General features: G+C 37.6%; 1 protein-coding gene across 4 annotated transcripts in view; it reads left to right on the forward strand.

The window, feature by feature from the left end:
- Nucleotides 1-23624, forward strand: part of Cers3 (ceramide synthase 3) — a 111670-nt gene that overhangs the window by 28884 nt on the left and 59162 nt on the right. For all 4 annotated transcript variants that reach the window (XM_010611084.3, XM_010611086.3, XM_010611087.3 and 1 more), the window contains 2 exons: nt 12697-12870; nt 21338-21452. In XM_010611084.3, coding sequence (XP_010609386.1) covers nt 12697-12870; nt 21338-21452 — 289 coding nt within the window. The remainder of the gene's footprint in view (nt 1-12696; nt 12871-21337; nt 21453-23624) is intronic.

A 23624-nucleotide genomic window follows, 5' to 3' on the forward strand; every position in this document is an offset into this window, starting at 1 on the left:
GGCAGACCAGGTCCTCCTTCTAACAGAGCTCTCTCTTCACCAGAGAATCCTAGGGTGTAATCTGGCAGGTCACCCCATCTCCACAGGCTCTCACCAGTTCTCACGTCCTCCAACTGTGGTAACACAGAGGTTTTAGGTGATTTAAGAGTATCTTTTACTTCCTCCCTCAGAAATATACCACTTATCTACTCAGCTTCCCATTTCTTGTCCTGTATTTGAGATTTTCTGTTCTGCAGAGATATTTTCCTGTTACTCTTCTCTATCTGAGAGACATGTTCTGCAGAGGTATCTTGCAAGCTGATGTGGAATTTATAGTGGGGAGGATGACTAGTTAGCAGAAACTGCAGTGCTTTGACTTGGCATTCTTACCCTGACAAAAGCGGTAGTGCCATGTTTTTAGTACTTTACATAAATACTGCTTCAAATGGTGATAACCTTGTGGCTCGATTTTATTTCTTCAGTCCCAAGGTCAGATTTAATGGTGTCAATGAAAAGAAGTGGCTCAACAGGTTTCCTTTACCCTGTTGGATTCTATGCGGTCAGAAGATAATAAGCCATAAAACCCTACATTAGTTAGACTATCTGCCTATGAATTTTTGGCAAGTGGAATTGAAAATGAGATTTAAAAATTCTTCAGCATTGGCAGGTGAAAAAACACAGCTGAAGCTAAGTTGTCGCTTTTAATAATAATACTTCTACAAGGGCACAAAGAAATAGCCGCAGGCATTTCCTTGCAAATACTTTTTTAAAAAAATAGCTTCATTCAATCCCCAGTACCAAAAAAACAAAACAAAAAAAAGCTTCAACTGGGTGTGGTGGTGCATTTCTATAATCCAAGCACTCTGAGAGGCTGAGGCGGGAGGATCACAGGTTGAGCTCAGCCTGGGCAATTTAGTGACTCTGCTAGACCCTGTCTCAAAATAAAAATAAATTTAAAAAGGCTCCTATGAGACTCTGGGTTAAATCTCCAGCACACTCCCACATACATATACAGCTTCAGATATTTTTATACCAATAAAAATTGCAATTCAGATATTTCTATATCGTTAAAAATTGCATTCGGAGAATGTACAGAAGGTAAAAAAAGGGACTAATTAACAAGAGAAAAAAGAAATTGATAATAATTAAGGAAATAAAAAATATATTTGCTTCCAAGAGAATACCAACTCAATACTGAAAATTAGTTAATACATTTTGAAATGCAGTCTTGCTATGTTGCCCAAGGTGGCTTTGAATTCCTGGACTCAAGTGATCTTCCTATCTTGGCCTCCTTAGAATCTGGGATTCCAGGGATGTGCTGCTGTGCTTGGCACTAAACAAAGTTTATTTTTAAATTGCCAGAAAAGCCTAGAATTAAGCTAAATGAATAAAGAAGAGATAAGGGATAAGAGTTTAATATAGGAGTTATGGGCTTCCCTGACTGACCAAAGTGACAGAGTCACTATTGCAAATACTTTTTAAAGAGAAATTACTTGAGATTTTAAAATATAAGTGTCTTCCCTTTCTGATACTTTGTAACTGTCTTTCCATATGGGTATCGGTAAAGTACTGCAGTACTGAGTTAACTCAGCATGTACTTATCTTCCTTCTGTACCAGCACCTCTATAATGGATCCCGATCTCCTGCTTGGTGCTACCATGCAGCGTGAGAAGAAAGGCTTAGAGACAGAATTAAAGAGATAGAGACAAGGAACTGGAATGACCAGTGCCTAAGCAAACAAGGGCCTGAGCAAGCAAAGGCCCTGAACAGCCAGAACCATCTATATTTATTGGTGACAAAATTATTGTTAAGTTGTGGTGAGGGGACTGTGTGTAGGGACTATGTATAGTTGCTAGGGATACATTGCTAATGCAGGCAAGGCTTGTAAAAGAAGAGACGAAGCATTTTTATGTTAGACTGGGAATGGAATTTGGGTAAAAGTCGCTCTGACCTCAGCTGTGTGTTGTCTCATATGCTTTGGTTAGACTCACTTCTTAAAAGAAACCAGTCCTGGGGTTAACTCATTGCAGCTTGTACTGCTTAGGTATAATCAGTGGGGCAGTCTGCCACACCTTCTTACTGTGAGGTAAAATGCCTGTCATTATCAAGTACCTTTGTAAAGCTGTGTCAAGGAATCCAGCAGACTCTCTTATACAGAACAACCACAAAAAGGAAAAAGCAAACAAAAGCCTTAAGCAGTGACTGTGAGTACCACTGTCAGATTTGAAACTTAGGTAAACCAGAGGCAGAAGTGGGAAAGTGAAGGAAAAGGGCCAAATCAGTGCCCATTGTCAGAAAGGTGAGGTCAGAAGCTAAATAAAAGAAATGGGTAAATGCTACCCTGCCTGACCTTCCTCAGTTGTGTATGCAAGTTCCTGCTTCTCTGTGTATGCTTTAGAAGGGCATCTTATGAATTGGCACCCCTGCTAAATTTCAGGTGCAGACAACTGACTCTGAGCTACCAATTCTAGTAAAGGATGTTGAGCAGAATACTTAATGTGTCTGTCAGGGATCTAGGCTGCAAGCAGTAGAAGTCATCTCTTTCTTAGTGTCTCAAACAAGGGTCTTGACTGGAGATGACTCATGTCACTGAAGAGGGGCTGGTGGACCAGACTTTCATGACAGTGGAAGCCAAGGGAATTGGGAAGGCCAAGAGGCTGAAAAGCAACAACTGTTTTTTCAGTAGTAGCAACAGCAGCCTGAGCAGGATACCATCTGCTCCTGCTGTGCTATGTAGCACAGTCTGCTACAGATCTGAGCTCCTGAGAAAAGGGGAGCCTGAGCTCAGTGCTGCACTTGTGGGTGGAGAATTGTCCACTGTGGCTTTCATGGTAGGAAAGACATTGAATTGACTCCACACATAGTGGCGATTTCCCCTACCTTCTCTGAGGACTGCATACTGACAGCTACCTCCAGAGTGGCCTATCTAAAGCACTAAGGTTAGTGAAAAGATGCCAGAGTTAGTGGCTACTGGCTAGCATGAGCTTGTTACCATAGGAGCAGCTATCACAGAGCCAACAGAATGTGACTTGTTTTCTGCTAACAGCCTCAAATGACCTGGAGGATCAAAGGAGAGTACTGTCCCATGCCTCTCAACCTCATTTCTCTGTTTAGCCTCTGGTCTCACCTAGAGAGAAAAAAATGATGGAGAGGGAGGCTGAAGAGACAGCCTGGATTAAACAGCCCTTGTCTAGAGAAAACATGTTAGCTTGTGGAGGTCTCGTGGATGCTTTTATACTGGAAGGGAAATCATCTGGGATAGCCAGAGTTTGTTTTTACTTTTTATGCTATTTTTTTCCTTCCAGAAAGTCATGAACTTTAATATCATGCTAATGTCCGAATCCAATTATAGCCTTTCGGTTACAGTATTTTTCTAGGTTTGTAGACACAAGCTTTGCTCAGGAAGGTAAAACTTAAGTCTAGTTAATGAAAGAATTGGAGGCACTATCATGAAGTTCAGAATGAGCTATGGATTAAGAGGTATAAAGTTTAAAAAGAGAGATGGATATGAGAAGGAAGCATCTTAACTTTTTCATTTTGTTTGACATATAATTCAAGTCCAACATAGTTGACTTAGTGAAAGTTTACCATTCAGTGATTTTTTAGTATATTCAGAGTTGTGTAGCCAATACCACACTCAATTTTTGGACATTATCATTATCCGTCCCCCACATCCTGCACCCTCCCTTAGAAATCACTTTCCATTCCCCTCTGACCACAGTTTCCCCCACTACACACATAACATTCTAAGGAACCTCTAACCCACTTTTTATCTTTATAGATTTACCTATTCCGAACATTTCACATACACAGAATCATACAATTGTTGGCCTCTTTTATCTGGCCTTTTTCACTGGCCATAATGTTTTCAGGGATCAACCAGGTTATAAAATGAATCCTTTCAATTTTCTTGAATAGATACCTAGAAGTAAGAATTGCTAGATCATATGGTAAACTCTGTATTTAACAGTTTAAGGCACTGTAGATTGTTGTCCACAGCAGCTGTGCCATTTAACATTCTCACCAGCAGCACGTGAGGGATCCAGTGTCTTCATATCTCACTAACACTTATCATTTTTGTTACCGTCATCTTAGTGTGTATGAAAGGTTATTTTTGGCCATAGTTTTGATTTGCAGTTCTCTCGTGGCTAATAATTGAGGCATTCTTTCTTGCACTTATTGGTCATTTGTGCATCTTCTTTGGTGAGGTGCCTATTCAGATCCTTAGCCAGTTTTTAAGTTGGGTTGTTTGCCTTCTTATTACTGAGTTGTAAGCAGCATTCTTTATATATTTTAAATGTAAATCCCTTATCAGGTATATGGTTTTCAAATATTTTCTCCCGTTCTCTGGACTCTTTTCACTTTCTTATGGATATCTGTTGAAATGCAGAAGACTTTAACTTTGATGAAGTGTAGTTGATCTGTTTTTTCTTTTGTTGATTATACTTTTGGTGTCATGTGTAAGGTCACCAAGATTTTCTTCTAAGAGTTTTATAATTTTCACCCTCATACCTGGGTCTATCATTTATTTTGAGTTGGGGTGTGTGTGTGTGTGTGTGTGTGTGTGTGTGAGAGAGAGAGAGAGAGAGAGAGACAGAGACAGAGACAGAGACAGATACAGAGAGAGACTGATGTAAAAGAAGGAGTTCTTGATGCTTTAAGGGAAAGAATGAATAATATTTATCATTCATTCATTCTCTGTTTGAACTACATTTTCCAGGGGGCTGTCCCCAGCTTCTGCTTTCCTTGGGTCTACTTTTAAATGTTTTTACTTGTTGGGTATTAAAACTGTGATGCCTTTCAACAGATCTTGATTAGGAATAGTTTAGAGTGGGAATTCTTAATAATATCATAGGCTTTTGCACTGGGCCAAATAATCAGTAGTGCCTTGCATTGCTTTTAAAGAACAAACAAATTGTTTTGCATAGTAATCATTATAACAATATTGGGGAAAACCCTAACTCAGTTGCCATTAATACCAGCATCTTCCTTCCCCTGACCCACTGTGCTAGCACAGTGTGCACTTATGACTGCATCTACTACTGTAAACTTCTGATTATCTCCTGTGTCTCCATCCCCTGAAATGTAGTTCACTGCCAGCAGAGCTGCCAAGGTTTTTCCTGTTCAGGAGCAGTGGTGCTATGTAGGAGGATTGAGATCCAGCCGTTGGTGCACTGAATTAAAGAGCTATGTCTGCAGAGGCCCCTTTCTGTAGTGGGCAGAAATGCCAAATGGGCTCACAGGATACCTGGCTACAAAAGTAATCTTTCTAAAATATTTGCCAATTTTACCCCTCTTCAGTGGGTCCAAGATGCTTAGATGGAATCCAAACTCTGTGACCTAACTCTGCTTGGTTCATCAGCCTTTGATGAGAGTGACCATATGATTTATTGTCTAAAACAAAACACTTCTGAAAGAAAGGGGAACTATTAATAACTATGCCAGGTGAATACACTGTGGTTACCTGGGCACCTATCTGTAATCTGTAATCTACCACTCCACACCTTTGGGTCTTTTGCTGTTGTACCAAATTCCTAGTAGTTTTCCACGTACATCTTATTATTTCCAGATCAGGAGGTCTTGATAGTTATTTAGTTCACCTCGTTGTAATCTGAGGATATTTTTACTCCTTTTTCTGATTAACTTTAAAGATAAAACATTCTCAACATTGGAATGCAAGATCAATATGGTCACAGTTTTAAAATGTAATTAAAACATCCAAGTAACATTGTGAAATATATATTTGGTCTTCTTCCCGGTTTCCCAGAATAGGCCTCCTAAAATCCTTGGAACCTAGGAAGTGATAGTCTTTTTGTATGCTAATGAATTGGCTGATGAAGGCTGAAAGCCCCTAGGTAGCTTCAGGTTGGGGGCTGATCCCCGGAAGAACCAAGGTATGATTTGCACATTTACACATTCAGCCATACCTGCAGTCCTTAAAGAGGTCAGAAGGACTGAAGGCTGAGTTGCTCATCAATGGCTAATGACTTAATCATGCCAATGTAACGAAGTCTCCTTAAACCCCCCAAAGGTCAGGGTTGGGAGAGCTGCAAGATAGTTGGCTAAATGGAGATTTCTAAGGGTGGTATGTCCAGAGAGGACATGGACAGTAGATGCCTCTTCCCCTGTGCCCCACCCTATGCATCTGTTCCTCATATCCTGTGCATTGATAATAAGCTAGAAAATTTGTTTGCTAAGTACTGTGTACCACTCTAAAAATTAATTGAACCTGAAGAGGGTGTGTGAGAGGCCAGATGTCAGTTGACAGAATCACATGTGAAATAATCTGGGACTTGAGGCTGGCATTTTAAGTAAAAAGAGGACCCCTCAACCGTATGGAATCTAATGCTATTTCCAGGTAACTAGTTTCAGAATTGAGTTGAATCAGAGGACACGTAGCTGGTGTTCACTGCTCCAGAGTTGTTTGCTTGCTGGTGTGGGACTCTAACCGCTATGTAACCCCTAGTTAGCCAGCATATAGCAGCACACATTTCTTTCTACCCAGCTCCAAGATAAAATTAAAACAGAGTGTATGGAAGCCCAGTACAGGCAAACAAGATAGCGACTCAAGGCCTCGTTAGAACAGAACAGCCTGAGGTCTGGAGTTGAAAGGCCAGGTGTACCGTATAGCTGACTCCTTTAGATAGATGGCAGAAAACCAATCCCCTGACCCCTGGCCCACTTGCTGTACTTGCATTCCTCTTCCCTTGCCTTTAAAAAACTGTGCTAACCCCTGTGCTATATGCCTCTCTGAGCTGCTCAGTTTTGAGAGTGCCATCTGGCCAGACTAATAAAGGTCTGTTTACCAACAAGCCTGGTGTGTTCCTTCCTGGGTGACTCGCGTTCCTCCGTCGAGCTCCCGGAACCTTACTGAGCTATAGGTCCCAGCATCTTGGAGGCTCTTTGGGCTATTCAAGGCTCCTGGAAGTAAGGCCCTGGGTCTTGCATCCGGAGCCATCGTTGGGCTATAGGATTTGGCATCGTGAAGGCCCTTTTGGCTGTTCACGCTCCTCGGAGTGGAAGTGAGACTTTAGGTCTTACATTATTGGAGGTCCCAGCGAGATCCCTGGGTGGGAACTGTAAATCCATCCGAGATCTCTCTGTAGCTGATCCGGCAGGAGATTCTTGGACATAGACCCGAAAAGCCTCCGGAGGTAAGCTTTGGACCAGTTGCAACTGTCTGTTTGTCAGGATCGAAGTGGCTGACAAGCCGGGAAGCCTCCCCTGACCCCGGACCTGAAAAGGATATCCGGGTAGAATCAAAGCCTTTTTTGTGGCGCCTGTTTGTCTTGTCTGTGTCCTGTCTGTTGAGTGTTAACTTTGCATTCATTCCTAGGGACAAGCTGGGAGGATCCAGTTCCAAGAATGCCCTGCTGGATTGCTTTCTTACTAATTTTAAATTGGTTTTTTTTCCCCTGAGCAAGAGGACGAGTATGGGGTTAAATTCTCTCATGGAAAGCTTCACTCCCTTTGTCAATTGGAATGGCTAACCAAGGGCTCCTTTGAGTCAGGCCTCTGTTGAGCTATATGGGGAAAGTCAGCGGGTACCCCAGCCACCCCTACCAATTTCCTTATATAAATATTTGGGTCCAGGCTTATGAAGAACATCCGGCTGCGTTGGCCAGGAAGGAAAGAGATAACTGACACAGCCCATATTGGGCCTCGACCAGAGTCCTCCCAGAGGGAGCAACTGTCCTCCTCCTTGGAAGAGAAGAGGCGTGCCCCCAGGATTTCCTGGGTTCCCTTTCTAGGACTCGGAGGCCAGCTCACTGGTAGTGGAGCAGAAAGAAGGCTAGTGAGTGAAATCGTCTGAGTGGTGAAATCCCCTGGGTTGCTCCCTAGTTTGTCTTTGGAAGGGGCTCCAGGAAGGAAATGTGTTAACTTCTTGTGTGACTGTGTGTGTGAAAGAGACTTGGTTAGGAGAGTGAGTGAAACGAGCTATGAAAGCCATCAGTGGCCTGTCTGTGCACCAAAACAAAGGGAGGGAGTGCTTGCACTTGAAAAGCCCTCCTGCATTGCAGAACTTGTGTGGTTCAGTCCTGTGAGTCTGTGGCCACACTTAGAAAGGACAAAACAGATACTCTTGCGAAGGGAAACTCTCCTTTGGTCCAGGTGGGCCTGGGAGAGCTGGGAATCTCAGAGCCAGGCTGAGGAGTGAATGAGGCCGTTTTCTGGAACAGCACCCCACCCTTTGTTTGTCTTGAGTCGCTGGACAAGGGAATATCTAATGGTTATGGAAAATGCTAATACTAAACTAGCTGTTCTTAAGTGCATAATTCAGAGTTTTGATAAAGGTTTTGTGGGGGACTATGAAATAAAACTGCAACCAAAGATGCTTAAGAAACTTTGTGAGTTATCATGGTCTCAGCTAAGCCAGACTTGGCCCCCAGAAAAAAACTCTAGACAAAAGGAAAGTTATCTGCCTTTGTTTTGTTTACCCGAGACTTTGTCAACCTGGAGCCTTCTATGCTCTAGGAGCTGCTCAAACTTCTGCCCCGTAGTAATCAGTTGCTAGTAAAAATTATTTAGTTTTGGTCTTAGAACAATTGCTTTCTAAATCTGCTGTTTTCCCATGGTGAACTTGCCTCTCAGAAAATGTGACATCATTGCAGGCAAATCCCTGTGTTTCCCCTTTGGAGGAGGTCGAGCTGCCTCCCGCTCCCTGAGTTGCTAAGATTGAAGGTGTGGGGAGGGGGCCAAAAACCAAATTGTTTAGCTTTACTGCACTGGAGGGTGCACATGGAAAAACATGATGGGACTCAGAAAAGATAAAACAGGGCTTGCACTCAGATTAGAAAGAACTAAAATAAAAAAATAAATCTCTAATAGATTAAAATCAGGTTAAAAAACTCTGAAAGACAAAATAGAAAAAAGCACTGCAAGTCAGAAAAACTACAATTGTGTTTTACCAGACATCAAGAGATTTTTTGCAAGAAAAATCAAGTTAGAAATTTTAACTATTTGATAAATGTATCTTTGTTTCAATTAAATTAAGTTTAATTGGTGTTCTTAAAATCCTTCTTGTGCATTACAAATTCTTCAATTACAATTATAGGGTTAACTTGCTCTTTTCTGTACTTTGTTGATAAAAACTCAAGGTTAATACTATTCTACAGGAAGCCAGTCAAATTTTAAGATGTAACAATCTGAAGACAGGAAAAAAAAAAAGAGAACACTTTAAGATTTTAACAGCTAAAGTTTGCTATGAAAGGTTAATAATAAATGAGACAAAAATAAGAAAGATTTTATAATTTAATTGGTCACATACATTTGAATATATTACAGTTTCATAAATGGTCTTATATGTTTGTCTGTGTCCAATTGTTTGAAAAGTTTGTCCAATTATATTTTGATTAAAATGACAACAAGGATACTAATAAGGTTAATTTCTATAACCTGGTTTTATAAGTTAAAATTTTGTCAAGCTCATTAAGTATAAACTCAGGTCTAGATAGACTCCTGTTAATAATAAAAAAGGACAGCTACTCAAAAAAATGCTTTTGATACTTAATTAGATTAAATGTTATAAAGTTTCATACATAAAATTTATGATTATTTTTAATTTTTGGATGTACTAAATAAAAACTTCACAGGGTATTAAAAACTATTAATGCTGCTTCAGGAGGCAGGATATAAAGTTTATGCTGCTTGGAGATAAAAGGACTTAAAACAGATGAGAAAATTTTTGAGATAAAAGGTTTTTTACAGGATCTAGATTCTCTGTATATATGAACCTTTAAAGGGCCCCAAATGACAGTGATTATTATAGAGTAAAGAGCAAGAGTCAGCATTTAAACAGCTAAAACTAACTCTCTCTCTCTCTGCTGCCCCCTGTATCAGGGATCCTAAATGTGACCCAGCCTTTTAGTTTGTACCTGACTAAAAAAATCATACTGCTTTAAGGGTGCTCACTCAAGGAGTAGGCCCAGGGAATCAGCCAGTAGCATATTTATCTTAGAGTTTGGATCCAGCTGTGAAGGGATAGCTCCCTTGTTTATGAGCCCTGGAAGCTGCACAAAGCTGACCAGGTAACATTAGCAAAAATAATTTGTTCAGTTTCCCCATGCCTTTTAGAGCTATTAAATAACAAGACATTGATGGCTCTCAAATAGAGTCACATAATATGAGGCTCTCATCTGTGAGAATTTCCACCTATATTTTACTCCAGTTAAAACCTTAAACCCTGCTACTTTTTGCCCTCGGAACCTGGTCCCCTGAACACGACTGCCTCAGGGTCACTGACAAATTGTTCTCCAGTCATCCAGATCTGCAAAAAGACCCGCTGCCTGAGGCTGATTTCGTCCTGTTCAAGGATGAGAGCAGCTTCATGGAAAATGGGATACGCTATGTTGGCTATGCAGAGATGACTCAACATGAAGTGGTCCAAGCAGGACTCCTCCCCACTGGATGGTAAGCTCAGTGAGCAGAGCTGTGGGCACTCATACAGGCTCTCCAATGGGCAAAATAAAAAAGGGTAAATGCTTATGCAGATTCTTGTTTGCCACTTGGTGTATCTGTGGCAGTCTATACAAGTGTGGTCTTCTCACAGCAGAGGGCAAACTTATAAAAAATAAACAGAAGCTTTAGATGATTATACCCACCCCCTATAAAGGTTATAAATATGTGTTAGTATGGGTTTATACTTTTCTGGATGGCCTGAGGCCATCCCTATAAAAACAAAGAGGGCTTCAGAGATATACAAGATTTTATTAAAAAAAATAAAGAGAGACCCCTTTACGACCTATATGGAAAGGGCTATATGAGGTACTTATGGTTATTCCCACAGCTGTCAAGGTAGCTGAAGCTCAGCTACCACCACTCTAGAGTAAAATAGAATTCCACAGATTCCTACTCCAGGAGACAACGCACTCAAGGCCCTGCTCTCACCACACCGGAAGCTGGTGAGTCCACGCACGGCTGAAGAATGAAAACTACAATCAAGATATAGACTCGTATATTGTGTCAAACTGTTATGTGCTATTATGCTTTTGAATTAAGAGTTTATGAGCCTACAAAAGATCAAAATATGTGACCTTCATGTGCTCTGGGGATCCTAATCCCCAACTTATCTGTCTAAAAAGATGCCTTTACAAATTGCTGTGACCCCTTAGCTAAAAATTTTAAGTAAAATGATGAATCAAGGATTTGATTTGAGCCCCCAAATCAGTGGGGAATGTGGGACTCTAACCGCTATGTAACCCCTAGTTAGCCAGCATATAGCAGCACACATTTCTTTCTACCCAGCTCCAAGATAAAATTAAAACAGAGTGTATGGAAGCCCGGTACAGGCAAACAAGATAGCGACTCAAGGCCTCGTTAGAACAGAACAGCCTGAGGTCTGGAGTTGAAAGGCCAGGTGTACCGTATAGCTGACTCCTTTAGACAGATAACTGAAAACTGACCCCCTGACCCCTGGCCCACTTGCTGTACTTGCATTCCTCTTCCCTTGCCTTTAAAAAACTGTTCTAACCCCCGTGCTGTGCCTCTCTGAGCTGCTCAGTTTTGAGAGTGCCATCTGGCCAGACTAATAAAGGTCTGTTTACCAACAAGCCTGGTGTGTTCCTTCCTGGGTGAGTCTCATTCCTATGTCGAGCTCCTGGAGCCTCGCTGAGCTATAGGTCCCAGCATCTTGGAGCCCTTTGGGCTGTTCAAGGCTCCTGGAAGTAAGGCCCTGGGTCTTGCATCCGGAGCCATCGTTGGGCTACAGGGCTCAGCATCGTGAAGGCCCTTTTGGCTGTTCACACTCCTCAGAGTGGAAGTGAGACTTTAGATCTTACACTGGTGAGAAGAAACCCTCACACTTTTTGGGGGTCATAAAAATCTTCTGTGTTGACTTATGTGAGACCAGAAGAAAAATATTTTGTTTTTTCTAGAGAATATTCTATGTTTTTCTCTGCTTATGGTTCTTGATCATAGTACTTTCTCATCTTAAAACTTCAATTCTCTCTTCCCTATTCTGCTGTTCTCTGGTTTATCTACATTTATTATTCAAGATACTTCAAGGGCCGTCTGTTCTAGTGACCTTATCGTGATGCTTTCTGGCTGGGCTCGGATCCCATCATCATCTTCCTAAAGCCCCTTGTATATACCTTTCTTACTGTATTTTTTAAAAGTCGCAGTTACCTACTCAGGCCAGCCTTGCCCGAAAGACTTTAGGCTCCAAGGCAGGAATCTTGTCTTATGAATCTTTGTATCCCTTATGCCTATACAGTGCTTTACAGTAATACAATCTCCGTAAATAGTTATAGCCAGGGACTAATTTGAACTCCTTGTTGTAATATGAAATAAAATATGTCATCCTTTGTCACTTGGAAATTTCTTAGGGTACTAGTGAAGATTCATACATACTTGGAGCTTTCAAGAGGTTGACTTTTGGCATTTTGAAGTTGTAGAGCCCATTGTTATTTTTAATATCATAGAATTATATAAGAGGGAAATATGTAACCAAAGTGTGAGCATACTTCTACTGTATATTTACTACTGTATGAAAAACTTCAGTTTTCTATGCCATAGCCAAATTTGGTCTGCATCTATTAGAAGAGTAAGTCTTCTTTAATGAAATAAAGGATCATGAAACTTATTAAATAATGATATTCAATTCTTATTTTACTTGTAAAATTCTCTGGCTTAGGTATTTTGAATAAAGGTGAGCAATGTTATCTCAATTTTAAGTGTTGATATGATTAAGTCTAATATATTCTTTTTCCATTGGTTTAGGATGTTTCAGGCATTCAAAGAATGGTTCTGGTTGGAAAGTTTCTGGCTTCCCCCAACAATAAAGTGGTCAGATCTTGACGATCACGATGGACTCATCTTTGTCAAACCATCTCATTTGTATATGACAATTCCATATGCTTTTCTCTTGGTGATCATCAGATATTTCTTTGAAAAGTAAGTAGCATTTGTGTGTCTTCTCATTTCTCTTTGTTGTTCTAACCCTAGAATAATAACATTTTAGATTTCATTAGGTCCTTAATGATTCTCTTGTTCAGAAGTTGCCATTTATGGGTTACAAATTCACAGGGAGAACTGGTGTAACTAAAGGCACACAAAACATCATCAGGTTAGAGGATGATGAGAAAAAAATTAGATGCTTGGGTAACAGTATATTCTTTAGCTTTATAGTGAAGAGAATTGAGATCAAAACAGATTAAAGATCACAGAGCTTCTTAGTGTCAGGGGCAATGCAGTGCCCAGTTTCTTCCCTATACTGTGGTGTCTAACAGTGTATCCATATTCCCAGGGAGACAGACTTAGGGGAGTCTGTGACTTAGAGATGCACTATCATGCTAGAATGCGTATAAAATATCTCATTAAAGATGAAACTAAATATTGCTGCATTACATAATTTATTTAAAGATTTTATTACTACCCTTCTTTCTAAAGTATTAGGAAATCAAAGAAAAATATTAATTTGCTTTCTCAAAAAATAGTAATGTTCTTTTTCTTGAATTAATTTAGGTAGATACATCTTCCAATGTTTTTATTAAAATTATACTGGTGCTTTGATAACAGAAGATAAATGTTCATCTGTAGTCTCTGTAGTTCTCTGTTTCAAAAAACTCTTATTATCACATTAATTCATGTGGAGCAAAAAGAGTATTTGAATGTCAAGAGTTGGAAAAACTTAAGACAAACTCTGATAAAGATCATGTTGTCCAAGATTAACTGTAATACAGATCATATGTTTATGACCATTTGTAGGGTCTTTATCTTGAGAGTTAGTATGGCCAACTCTATTCTATGGACTTGCCAAAAGGTTTTGTAGAAATAACTTCACTAGGGCCAACGATGTGCTATTGCTATTGGGTGGAAAAGAAAGCCCGTGGTTGAGTACATTTGAAAATTTACTTCCTTTCTTAACAGTTAATTCTACTTTTTATTACACAGTTTAATTTGTCAAAGAGACATAAATAAAGTAGAATTTGCCACTGCTTGTCAAAATTAATAAATTACTCTATTACTATCCTGAAATAGTTGCTTTTCTTGCCCTGGATCTGGGGATCTTTGAATTTGGCATGTAGGCCCATTTCCTACCCACCATAGCAGATTTCTTCTTTTTTGGTGGGCAACTCCATTCTTCACATGAGAGTGAGCCAGAGCATTATTTTGGTTGCCAAAACAGCACAGCTGTGGAGGACCAACCTGTATGTGCTGATCTTGACTTTGCCAACAACTGTAAGGGAGAAATCCAGTACTCTTAATTCCTAGGACCATTCTTGCCTCTTTGTAAAGGAGTAAGCGTAATCTGTCTTGTATCTTCTTGTAACAAACTTGCAGTAATTCTTTCTTACCTTTTTCCATTCTGTGACACCACAGAAAACTGAGTTGCTCTGCTAATTTCCTATCTCTTTTAGCAATAGAAAGAAGGAATATTTAATACTGGAGAGAGATTATACTTTTTGAAATATGTTTATATTTTTCTAGGTCTTCTATTATCACTTACAGTACATTGAACCACTTATATCATAAGTGAAATATTACTTATATCTTGTACTTGATAAGAACTTATAGTTGAAGGAGTATATACCATCACAAGTGTATGTCTTGATCTGCAAGTGAAAATGAAAGATGAGTGACCTGCCAGGGTCACAGTTGTATTAATGAATAGATCTAGGACTTGAACCATGACACCAGGTCCAGGTTATTGATTTTGTTGGAATATTGTCTACTCTTTCAGTACTTTTTGGACTTTCACAGTGAAATATTCCTAATAGAAGAGAGAAAACTAATATCTCAGGGGAAAAAATATGTGACTCAAAGAGATGTTCACAAATATGAAATTCTGAACTATCTTTAAAGTTCACATAAATTTGACACATTTCAGCATATTCCATGATATATTAACCGCAAGAAATATTCTTTCTTTTGTATTAGACTGTACTTTTGCTACAACTTCTTATTCTGTGAATTGAGCAGGAATTGTGATTTGGTTGGCTCACTTTTTTCTTTTAGTTCTAGCAAAGGGCCATATAAGATCAAGAAGCAGTGTTCCCAGAAGAGTAAGAGTGGAGATGTAGAACTGATACAAAACAAAAAAGTGCATAATTTGAAAGTGACCCTCATTTGCTTTGTATGTAGGATTTCCTTTTCTTGCAGGTTAATTTGTGGCTTATGGTTTGATCTTTTTTTTTTTTCACAAGTTAAACAGTTTCTAATTAATTTGTTTTCTCTGTATTCTTTCATGTGTCTGAAATGAGATTTAAAGGAGATCTAAACTTCTCAGAAGTTTGACACTTATGGTATAATCATATCTCAGTGTGAATTATGGCCCCACAAGTCCAAGTCAGAGGTGGAGATGGTAAAATCAGAAAGTCACTTTTTCCTTTCACTTAACTGTACAAGGGCTAGACTCTCCACCTCTTCCATTTCCACTAGCACCATACAGTCATGAGGGGATAGAATGTCCCTCATTCTTCACAGAAGGCTAAGGGAGATGGAAGAACTCATTTACAGCAATTTTCATAAGTTGAAAATAATTGCTAAAGGCTGTTTCAGGTGGAAATAGTCTCAAAATCAGGACAGTAGTTTAAGTGTTATCTGAGTCTTGCATTGCTCTGGATTCTTTGTTCATGTAAGTAGAGCCTGCTGAATAAGTTTGCTCATAGAGCTTCTGATTTCTTAGGGTCTTGACTCAATCCTCTGCCAGTAGGCTATTGTATCTATTTTGGAGAATTATTTAAACTTAATATTCTTAATATCTGCATAGGGCTGCATTCCTTTTCTTCTATAAAAGAACACTGAAAATAAAGGGAATATAAACTTTTGTCATCAGGTAACTAACTGATGTGATACCTAGACAAAGCTCTCTCATGACTGAGTGGAGCTCTCTGAAAGCTTAGTTCTGTGATAGTTGCAGACTGAAGAGACTTGTTCCCTAGTAACTAAACTAACTTTGAACAGTTTACTGGGAGCAGAAGTTTACCAGTCATTTTTCTTCCTTTCAAACATTTCTTTTCTTATTCCACATCAACAAAATTAGAGCTCAGGCAAGTTAATCTCTAGTCCTTTTAGAGGTAAGACATAATTTTCCTCCTTCAATTTCCTCCTTCACATTATCAAATATTTATTGCACTTCTTTCTTCTTTTTTTAAAAGATTTTAATTAAGTGACTATTCATATTTATCTACATTTTTATTAAGTAAAGTGAATGAATGCCTTTCTAGATTTATTTGAAATGAAAGGATAGAATTGAATTAGATAACTGAATTTATTTACTTACCTTGTTCTATTAAAAATGTTATTTCTATTCCTGAAGTTAACAAAGGACCACATTTCTCTTTCTTGTTCAACAATTCATATATATGTTTGTGTACATATGTATATACACATACAAACACACACACATATATATGCATTCTATGGATATGTGTATTTATTCACATGTATATTTATTCATATGCTTATCTTTCAAATGACCCCTAGAAAGGAATGTTATATTTCATTTGGCTTTGAAATAAGTTTTATTCCATTACTACATATATCCTTGGTTCAATTCTGCTTTCCTTTTCTATGTTTCCCAATTTCTAACATCTGAGAAGATAGCATTGGGTGAGTATGATTAAGAATACTACCATATGAAACCATCCATTTTGTGCTATTCTAAAAATAATGGGTGTTTTCCTCAATAAAAAATTTCAGCTAGAAGATTAGATGAATGAACTAATTTTAATATTTATACAAAACACTGTCACATATATTTTTGGGGATTTAGTTAATTTTAAGTATGTCTTAGTTTTTGTTGGGGTGTTTTTAGACCTTCTGTGCCAAGGAGAAATTATTTAATCATATTCTTCAAATCATAAAAACAAAGCACAGCACAGTGTCATTGGTGTGTATAAGAACTTTATATGAATTAGTTTTTAAATTAGTTATCTTTTAGCTCCTTCCTTACTTCCATTCTCTTCTTTACTGTGTCCTTACATTTGATGGGCCTCTGTGACCCAGAAAAATGTACATTTTATTTATTTACATGTATTGTTAGTTGACACAAATGATATGGCACTAAAACTTAATTTTCATTAAAAAAAAATAAGTGGGGCCAGGGATTTAGCTCAGTGTTTTCGCTGCCTGCCTTGCAAGCAAAAGGGCCTGAGTTCAATCCCTGGTACCAAAAAAAAAAAAAAAGCATTTTGTATTGTGGTCTAGCCACATTGCTCTGTGTACATCTAGTGCATAATTAGCTTGTTTTTATGTCTCTGAAATGCATAGGCTGTTTCCAAAGGAACCTAGTCCATCTGGAAGTTGAACTGGCTTATACCTTTAATCACATTATCTGAGGAAATTTTCTACACAACTCCATGGATACAAAAAAATGAATTAGAGGGTTAAATGATTATTTATAATTTAAAGCAGAAACTCTATAATAAAGTACTACAGCAGACTGCTTGGTAGAAATTAGAGACTTTGTCAGAACTGAAGTAATAATAAGAACACATCAAAATTTTTAAAAATCAGTTTTATTTACTGATTTAATACAGTAAAATTCATCAAAATTTGATGCACTTTGACATATGTGTAGTCATGCAACCATCATGATATACATTTCAGTCAACCTAAACATCTCCTTTGCCCCTTGTTCAATTAATTCCTCTTTACCTACTGGGCCCTGGCAATAATTGGCCTGCTCTGTCACTGTAATTTAGTAATTTAGAGGATTTCCTATAAATAGAATCATATAGATTGTAGTCTTCTTTCACTTCTTTCACAAAAAATAATGCTTTTGAGGTTTTTTTTTCAGTTTTGGCTTGTGTCAGTGGTTCCTTACTATTACTGAATAGTTTTTCAAAATATGGGTGTAGCATAGCACAGTTTATTTGTACTTTTAACTAGTTGATGGAAATTTGTTTTATTTACAGTTTTGGGCTATTACAGATGAAGCTGCTGTGAACATCTTAGTACAAGGATACTTGGACACATGCTTTTGTCTCCCTTCAGAATGAGCTAAAATGTTTGCTCTTTAAAAGCCACACTGAGTGTGTATCCATGCCATGGGGCATTACTTGGCAATAAAAAGGAATGAACTAAATACAAATACACACTATCAGATGGGTGAACCTCAAAACATTATGGTCAGTGAAATAAGCCTCACACAAGTGACCATATACAGTATTGTGATTCTAATTATAGTAAATATCCAGAAAAGGCAAAGCTGTAAAGACAAAGTACATTAGAGGTTGCCTCCGGCAGGTTTGGGAAGAAATAAGGTTTAACAGTATATGCAGGAGAGATTACCCTGGGGTAATGGAAGTGTTCTAAGACTGATTAATTGTACTAGTTATATTCCCTAGTAAATTTACCAAAAAGTCATTGAATTACATACTTAAATTATGTGATGTATAAAAATGCCTTAATAATTACCTTTTAAAAGAGACATTTTAAATAAAATGAAAAGGCAAGCCACAAACTGGGAGAAGTCATATATAAAACATGTTTTATGAAGTACTTAAATTCAGATTACATGAAGAACTGTTGTAACGTGATAATAAATGAAGAAATACATAACGGTTTTAAAATGGAAAATGTGTAAATAGAAAATAAGCACATGAAAATCTGATCAACATCATTAATCATTAGGAAAATACAAATTAAAACCACAGTGTTCTAGGGATAGCAAAAATGTTAGAAGTAAGGATGTATGAAAATTCTTCCTCTATAAAAGTAACCAGAAGACCATAAAAAAATTATCAAAAAAATTAACTTTTTTATAATTCAGAATTAGCTTTAGGCTTGCAGCAATCTGGGGAGTGTTTTAAGAAAAGAATCTTGGGAAGACCAGCAAGCTTTGTGGCATTTAAGCTTGCCTTATTACTGTCTTTCTTCTCCACTTCTGTGGTAGCCTTGAAAAACCAACAGCCCACAAGTGCAGTGGAAACTGTCAGCCTGACAGCCACTGAAGGGAACAGAACAAAGCTGGCGCTCTTTCAGAGCACTGTCATTGGAGAATTGTCTTGGTACCTTCCCTGGAAGGACTACTAACAAGGCTGTCTTTATTAGAGCTGACTCAGAGCTCACTTGGTGAAAAAGCCTTTTCCCTAGGGGTAAACATTAGAGGAAATTGAATAGCTTCACAGCTCCTGGAGGTAATGGATAAAAATTGTTTCAAATCATAAACTTATCAAAAAGCTTAAAATGAAAAGCTGGGAAATGAAGTTGTCCAAAGAGGGGCTATAAAAAACACTCTGGCATATTCTTGGAAATCTGGGAGGCCACTTTTATTTGTAAAGATTTTAGCATGCCTAGGACTATGTTGATACTCAAGAAAGGCTTGCAAAAGCCCTGAGCTCTGACCTCTTGAATGTTGTATGTAGATCAGAAGTGAAGGCTAAAACAGAGTTACATGTCCTGGTTTAGGCTGAACACCTGCCCTAACATGCACACAGAGCTATAAAGCAAAGACTTCGACACTTACTGTTTCTAGGCCAGAGATGGCAAATTTTTTAGAGACGAGTATCCAAGTTACAATCCAAACCTCACTTATTTATTGTAAAGTGTAGACACTTCAATTAAACCTGACTACTGAGGTCTTAGTTTAGAAAAAACAACTCATACATTAACATCTTTTGTCTTAAAACATAACTGGGTGCCATAGCTTCACCACCACTGTTCTAGGCATTCATGGAAATCTCTAATCATTAATTGCCTATTAAACCTGCCTCACAGAATCTTCAGTGCCCACACATGACAAAGAATACTGACTTTAAAGTTTAGTTTAAGAAACGAATAAACAAACAGATGGGCAACAAACAATAGACAACAACAAACTCTGAGAAGGGAAGACAGTGTGATATCCAGAATCACCACTTTTCAGTATTTAACGTGTCCAGTTTACCACCAAGTCTCAAGACTTGGAAAGAAACAAGAAATTGTGGCCCACACACAAAAGCCCAGAATCCCTGAGAAAGCCTTGACTTAACAAAGACTTCAAATCAACTGTTTCATACATGTTCAAAGAATTGAAGAAAACCATGCCTTAGAACTAAATAAATGTATGAGAAAATATCGAATCAATATCAATAAAATAATAGCAATTATAAATTATAATAAACAAATAGAAGTGTTGAAAAAGTATGACTGAAATGAAAAATAAGGTTATTAAAGGTTTTATATGCTAAATTACACTATTAATGGGTATTAAAAATCTCCAAAATAGAATAAATGTGTTTTTGGCTTATAACACTTTTTTCTATTAATTCAACTGTGTAGAATAATAATCCTAAGTCTGTGCTGATTAGAATACATACAAAGGTATAATTTATATGACAATAACAGTACAAAGGAATAGGAAAGGGTGGAGTTTTCCCACTGAAGGCAATTTGGTATTTTTCTGAACAAGGATTTATAAATTAAGATGTTAGTTGTAATTCCCGAGTTAACTACCAAGAAAATAACTTTAAAAATAGAAAAATATGACAAGGAATTAAAGTAGCATGCCAGAAATATCTTTTTAAAGCAATATAAGATAGTAATAGAATAATAAAAAGAAAAAGGCAAAGAAATGAAATTAGAAATAAATAACAGAGGAAATCAAGAATTCATATGTGGAAATTGTAACATGCTTCTAAGTAAACAGTCAATTGGGAAAGAAATCATAAAGTAAATTAAGAAATGATTTGAGATGAAAAGAAAATATCATAACAAAACTTATGGAATGCAGTGGTAGATGTGCTTTGAAGGATGTTTTTCTAGTAATATTGTAATTTAATGACTTAAAATGTTAAAAATGAAATTCTAAGTAGAACTTATAATTCTTATTCTAATTCCTAGATTTCTATATAAATATATTTGAATTGACATAAAATAAATTTTAGAATTGTGTGTGTTTTATTATATTTTTTAAAGTTACTGCTTATATATAAGGTATGCAAACATGCTCTCCTTGAACTTTTAAAAGACAAATGTTGGCCATAGTTAGCTACGGTGACAGTGTGCTGTGGTCAGCTTCTCATTGCTGTAATAAATACCCAATGCAATTAACTTATAAAGAAAAAGAGTAATTTTGGCTCTAGTCCAAGATTTAATGGCCCTTTGCTTTGAGCCTCTGGTGAGAGCAGTACAACATAGTGGAAACCCATGATGAAGCACTGCTTGCCTCAGAAGTCAGGAAGCAAAAGGCCACATCCCCAGTGACCTAAGGACCTTCTTCCAGGGCCCATCTCTTAAAAGTACATAGCACTTCTCAGTAACACCCTCCTGGGAAGCCAGTCCTTTAAACTATGGCACTTTGGGCAACATTCAGCACCATGCAAACAACTGACTGACTTTTTACTGTACACCTAAAGTTATAGATCAAGTTTTCTGTTGTCATTGTGAATTAATTCTCAGATTTTGAACTCACTTTCTTTTCATATTTTTGTAGGTTAATTGCTATCCCATTAGCAAAAGCACTTGGCATTCAAAAACCAGTTCAAAAAATTATACCAAATGCCATCTTAGAGTACTATTTCAAGAATTCCACAGGGCAACCATTGCAAGTAAGTACAAAGTCTTTGCTTGTGGATTTACCAGTATCCTTTCCTAGTGATTCAGTCATCCATGATTTACCTTGTCTGTGCAAGAAATATCTTCCAGTGACCAGCAAAGGATGTGATTCATTTGGACTTATTTCTTTGCTCTGTTGACAGGCTATATATATAGTATCCCAAGCATAACATCAGATTATAAGTATGTAATATAAAGTAACAAATGTTAATAGATGTTCAACTATGGTGTTGAAAATTACCAATGCCATGATTTAGGCATAAAGGCCACAATTGAATATTTAGTGCTAGGTTTAATTTTTAATGGTAATATATCCAAAGTGTGGTGATAAAGAAAGATTATCATTAGTATAGAGAAGCTCTTATCTGACACTTGTGATGATTGTGGCACCATCAAAATGCATCACACACATAACGAAACTCGTCATGGGTTGATTTTATAAGGAGCATTCTTTTTTTAGTCAAAGACTCAGTATACTCTAAAGTGTGATGTGCCCGATTACATTCCAGTTATAAAATATTCAAGGTAGTCAAAGTACTCTTTACAGTAAAAAGTACCCTTTTAAAACCATTTCCCAATTAGAAAAAATATCCAGGTCACTACCAGTGATTTTCAGTGATCAAGAATAACTATATTTTATAAATTGAAATACCACTACTAATACCGAATAGTTTGTCTGGTGTGAATAAACTGTAATAGCACATAAGATCCTAATGAGATAACTAACATTGTGAAATGGGAAGAAAAGGGCTAAAGGTGTAGGGAAAGTGGGAAGGGTAGAGGAAAGGTAATAAGGGAAAAAATATGAGAAAATGGAAATAAAGTGTTTGTAAATGGGGAGGGGAGGAGGGGGTGAAGGGAGGGCAGGGACAAGGGGAAAAAATGAGAACCAAGACCACCTGTCATGTAAAGGTACAAGACCCCAATAATGAATGTAACTGTACTGTATACCTAAAATGTACCAATAAACTCAAAAAAATGAGAAAAGACCACCTGTCATGTAAAGGTACAAGACCCCAATAATGAATGTAACTGTACTGTATACCTAAAATGTACCAATAAACTCAGCAAAAGAAAAAAAAAGAAATACTACTACCAAAAACAAAATGCTACAAATAAGATGATGTCTTTTGTTTTCAAAGACTAGAGCAATGTGAAAATAATAATAAAAATAATATATTTCATGACAGACTTTGGGGGTAAGGTTAGGACTGTAATCTAAGTGTTATCACTTAGATGTGTAAATGCTGCAGCCATGAGGGCCTCCAGTGAATATTTTGGGGCAAATGGGTTAAATGTTGTAGTGTACTACATATATACACCTCACCAAAAAAAGACTTTAATTTATAATTGTAAAAAATAGTGTCCAGGTAGGGCTAGGGTTCACTCAAACTTATACTTCCATAGTTAAAATGACAGATGAAACAAAACTACTCCAAAACCAGCACACCATCTATGAGGAAGGCATTCTGCTATCACCATCCATTTTAAAAATTAAGAGTATATGCTTACATCATTTCAGGATAGTTAGATTTTTTGAGGGTCCTCAACTTTTTTCTCTGGGATTTGGTTGCAGGTAGTTTGATGATTGTCTCCTTGTTCTGGTGAGCTTCCTGCACTCACAGGTGTATTGAGGTTTGACCACACTGCCCCACATGAGGCAAACAGTGTGGCATGGCCTAGAGAAGCTGCAGCTGTCTCTAACTTGTTCTGCCTTCAGCTTCTGCATAGAAGGTGGCAGCTTCTCGGATGATGGCAGTCTGAAAACCTGGGTTCACATATTTTTGGTTTCTCTGTGCTCTAAATGACTGTAGTCAGTTACCTAAATATTTTTGCTTTCACTAATGGTAATTTCTAAACATCATTTTACAGCCATCAAAAGGGAAAGTTAAATATACATGTTTGTGAAAAATCTGGGCTCTTTCAGGCAGTCTTTATTTTCCTCCTCTGTTTCCCCTTGGGAATAATTGATTCTAGTGACAGCTTCTATAAAATTTGAATGATGTTGTTCCTGTTATTTACTTGCTGTACTTGGTATGTATGACCTAGAACTCATTTAGGTTTTATTGGACATTTAGGTTAATCTAGAAAATTTAGTCCTTGTTAGTTTCCATTATGGAAAGAAAATGGTCAGTGACAGTTAAAGGAAAACCAAGAGTAACCAG

The sequence above is a fragment of the Fukomys damarensis genome, unplaced genomic scaffold, assembly GCF_012274545.1.
Source record: "Fukomys damarensis isolate Sample0158 unplaced genomic scaffold, DMR_v1.0_HiC HiC_scaffold_7, whole genome shotgun sequence".
Classification (NCBI taxonomy): Eukaryota; Metazoa; Chordata; class Mammalia; order Rodentia; family Bathyergidae; genus Fukomys; species Fukomys damarensis.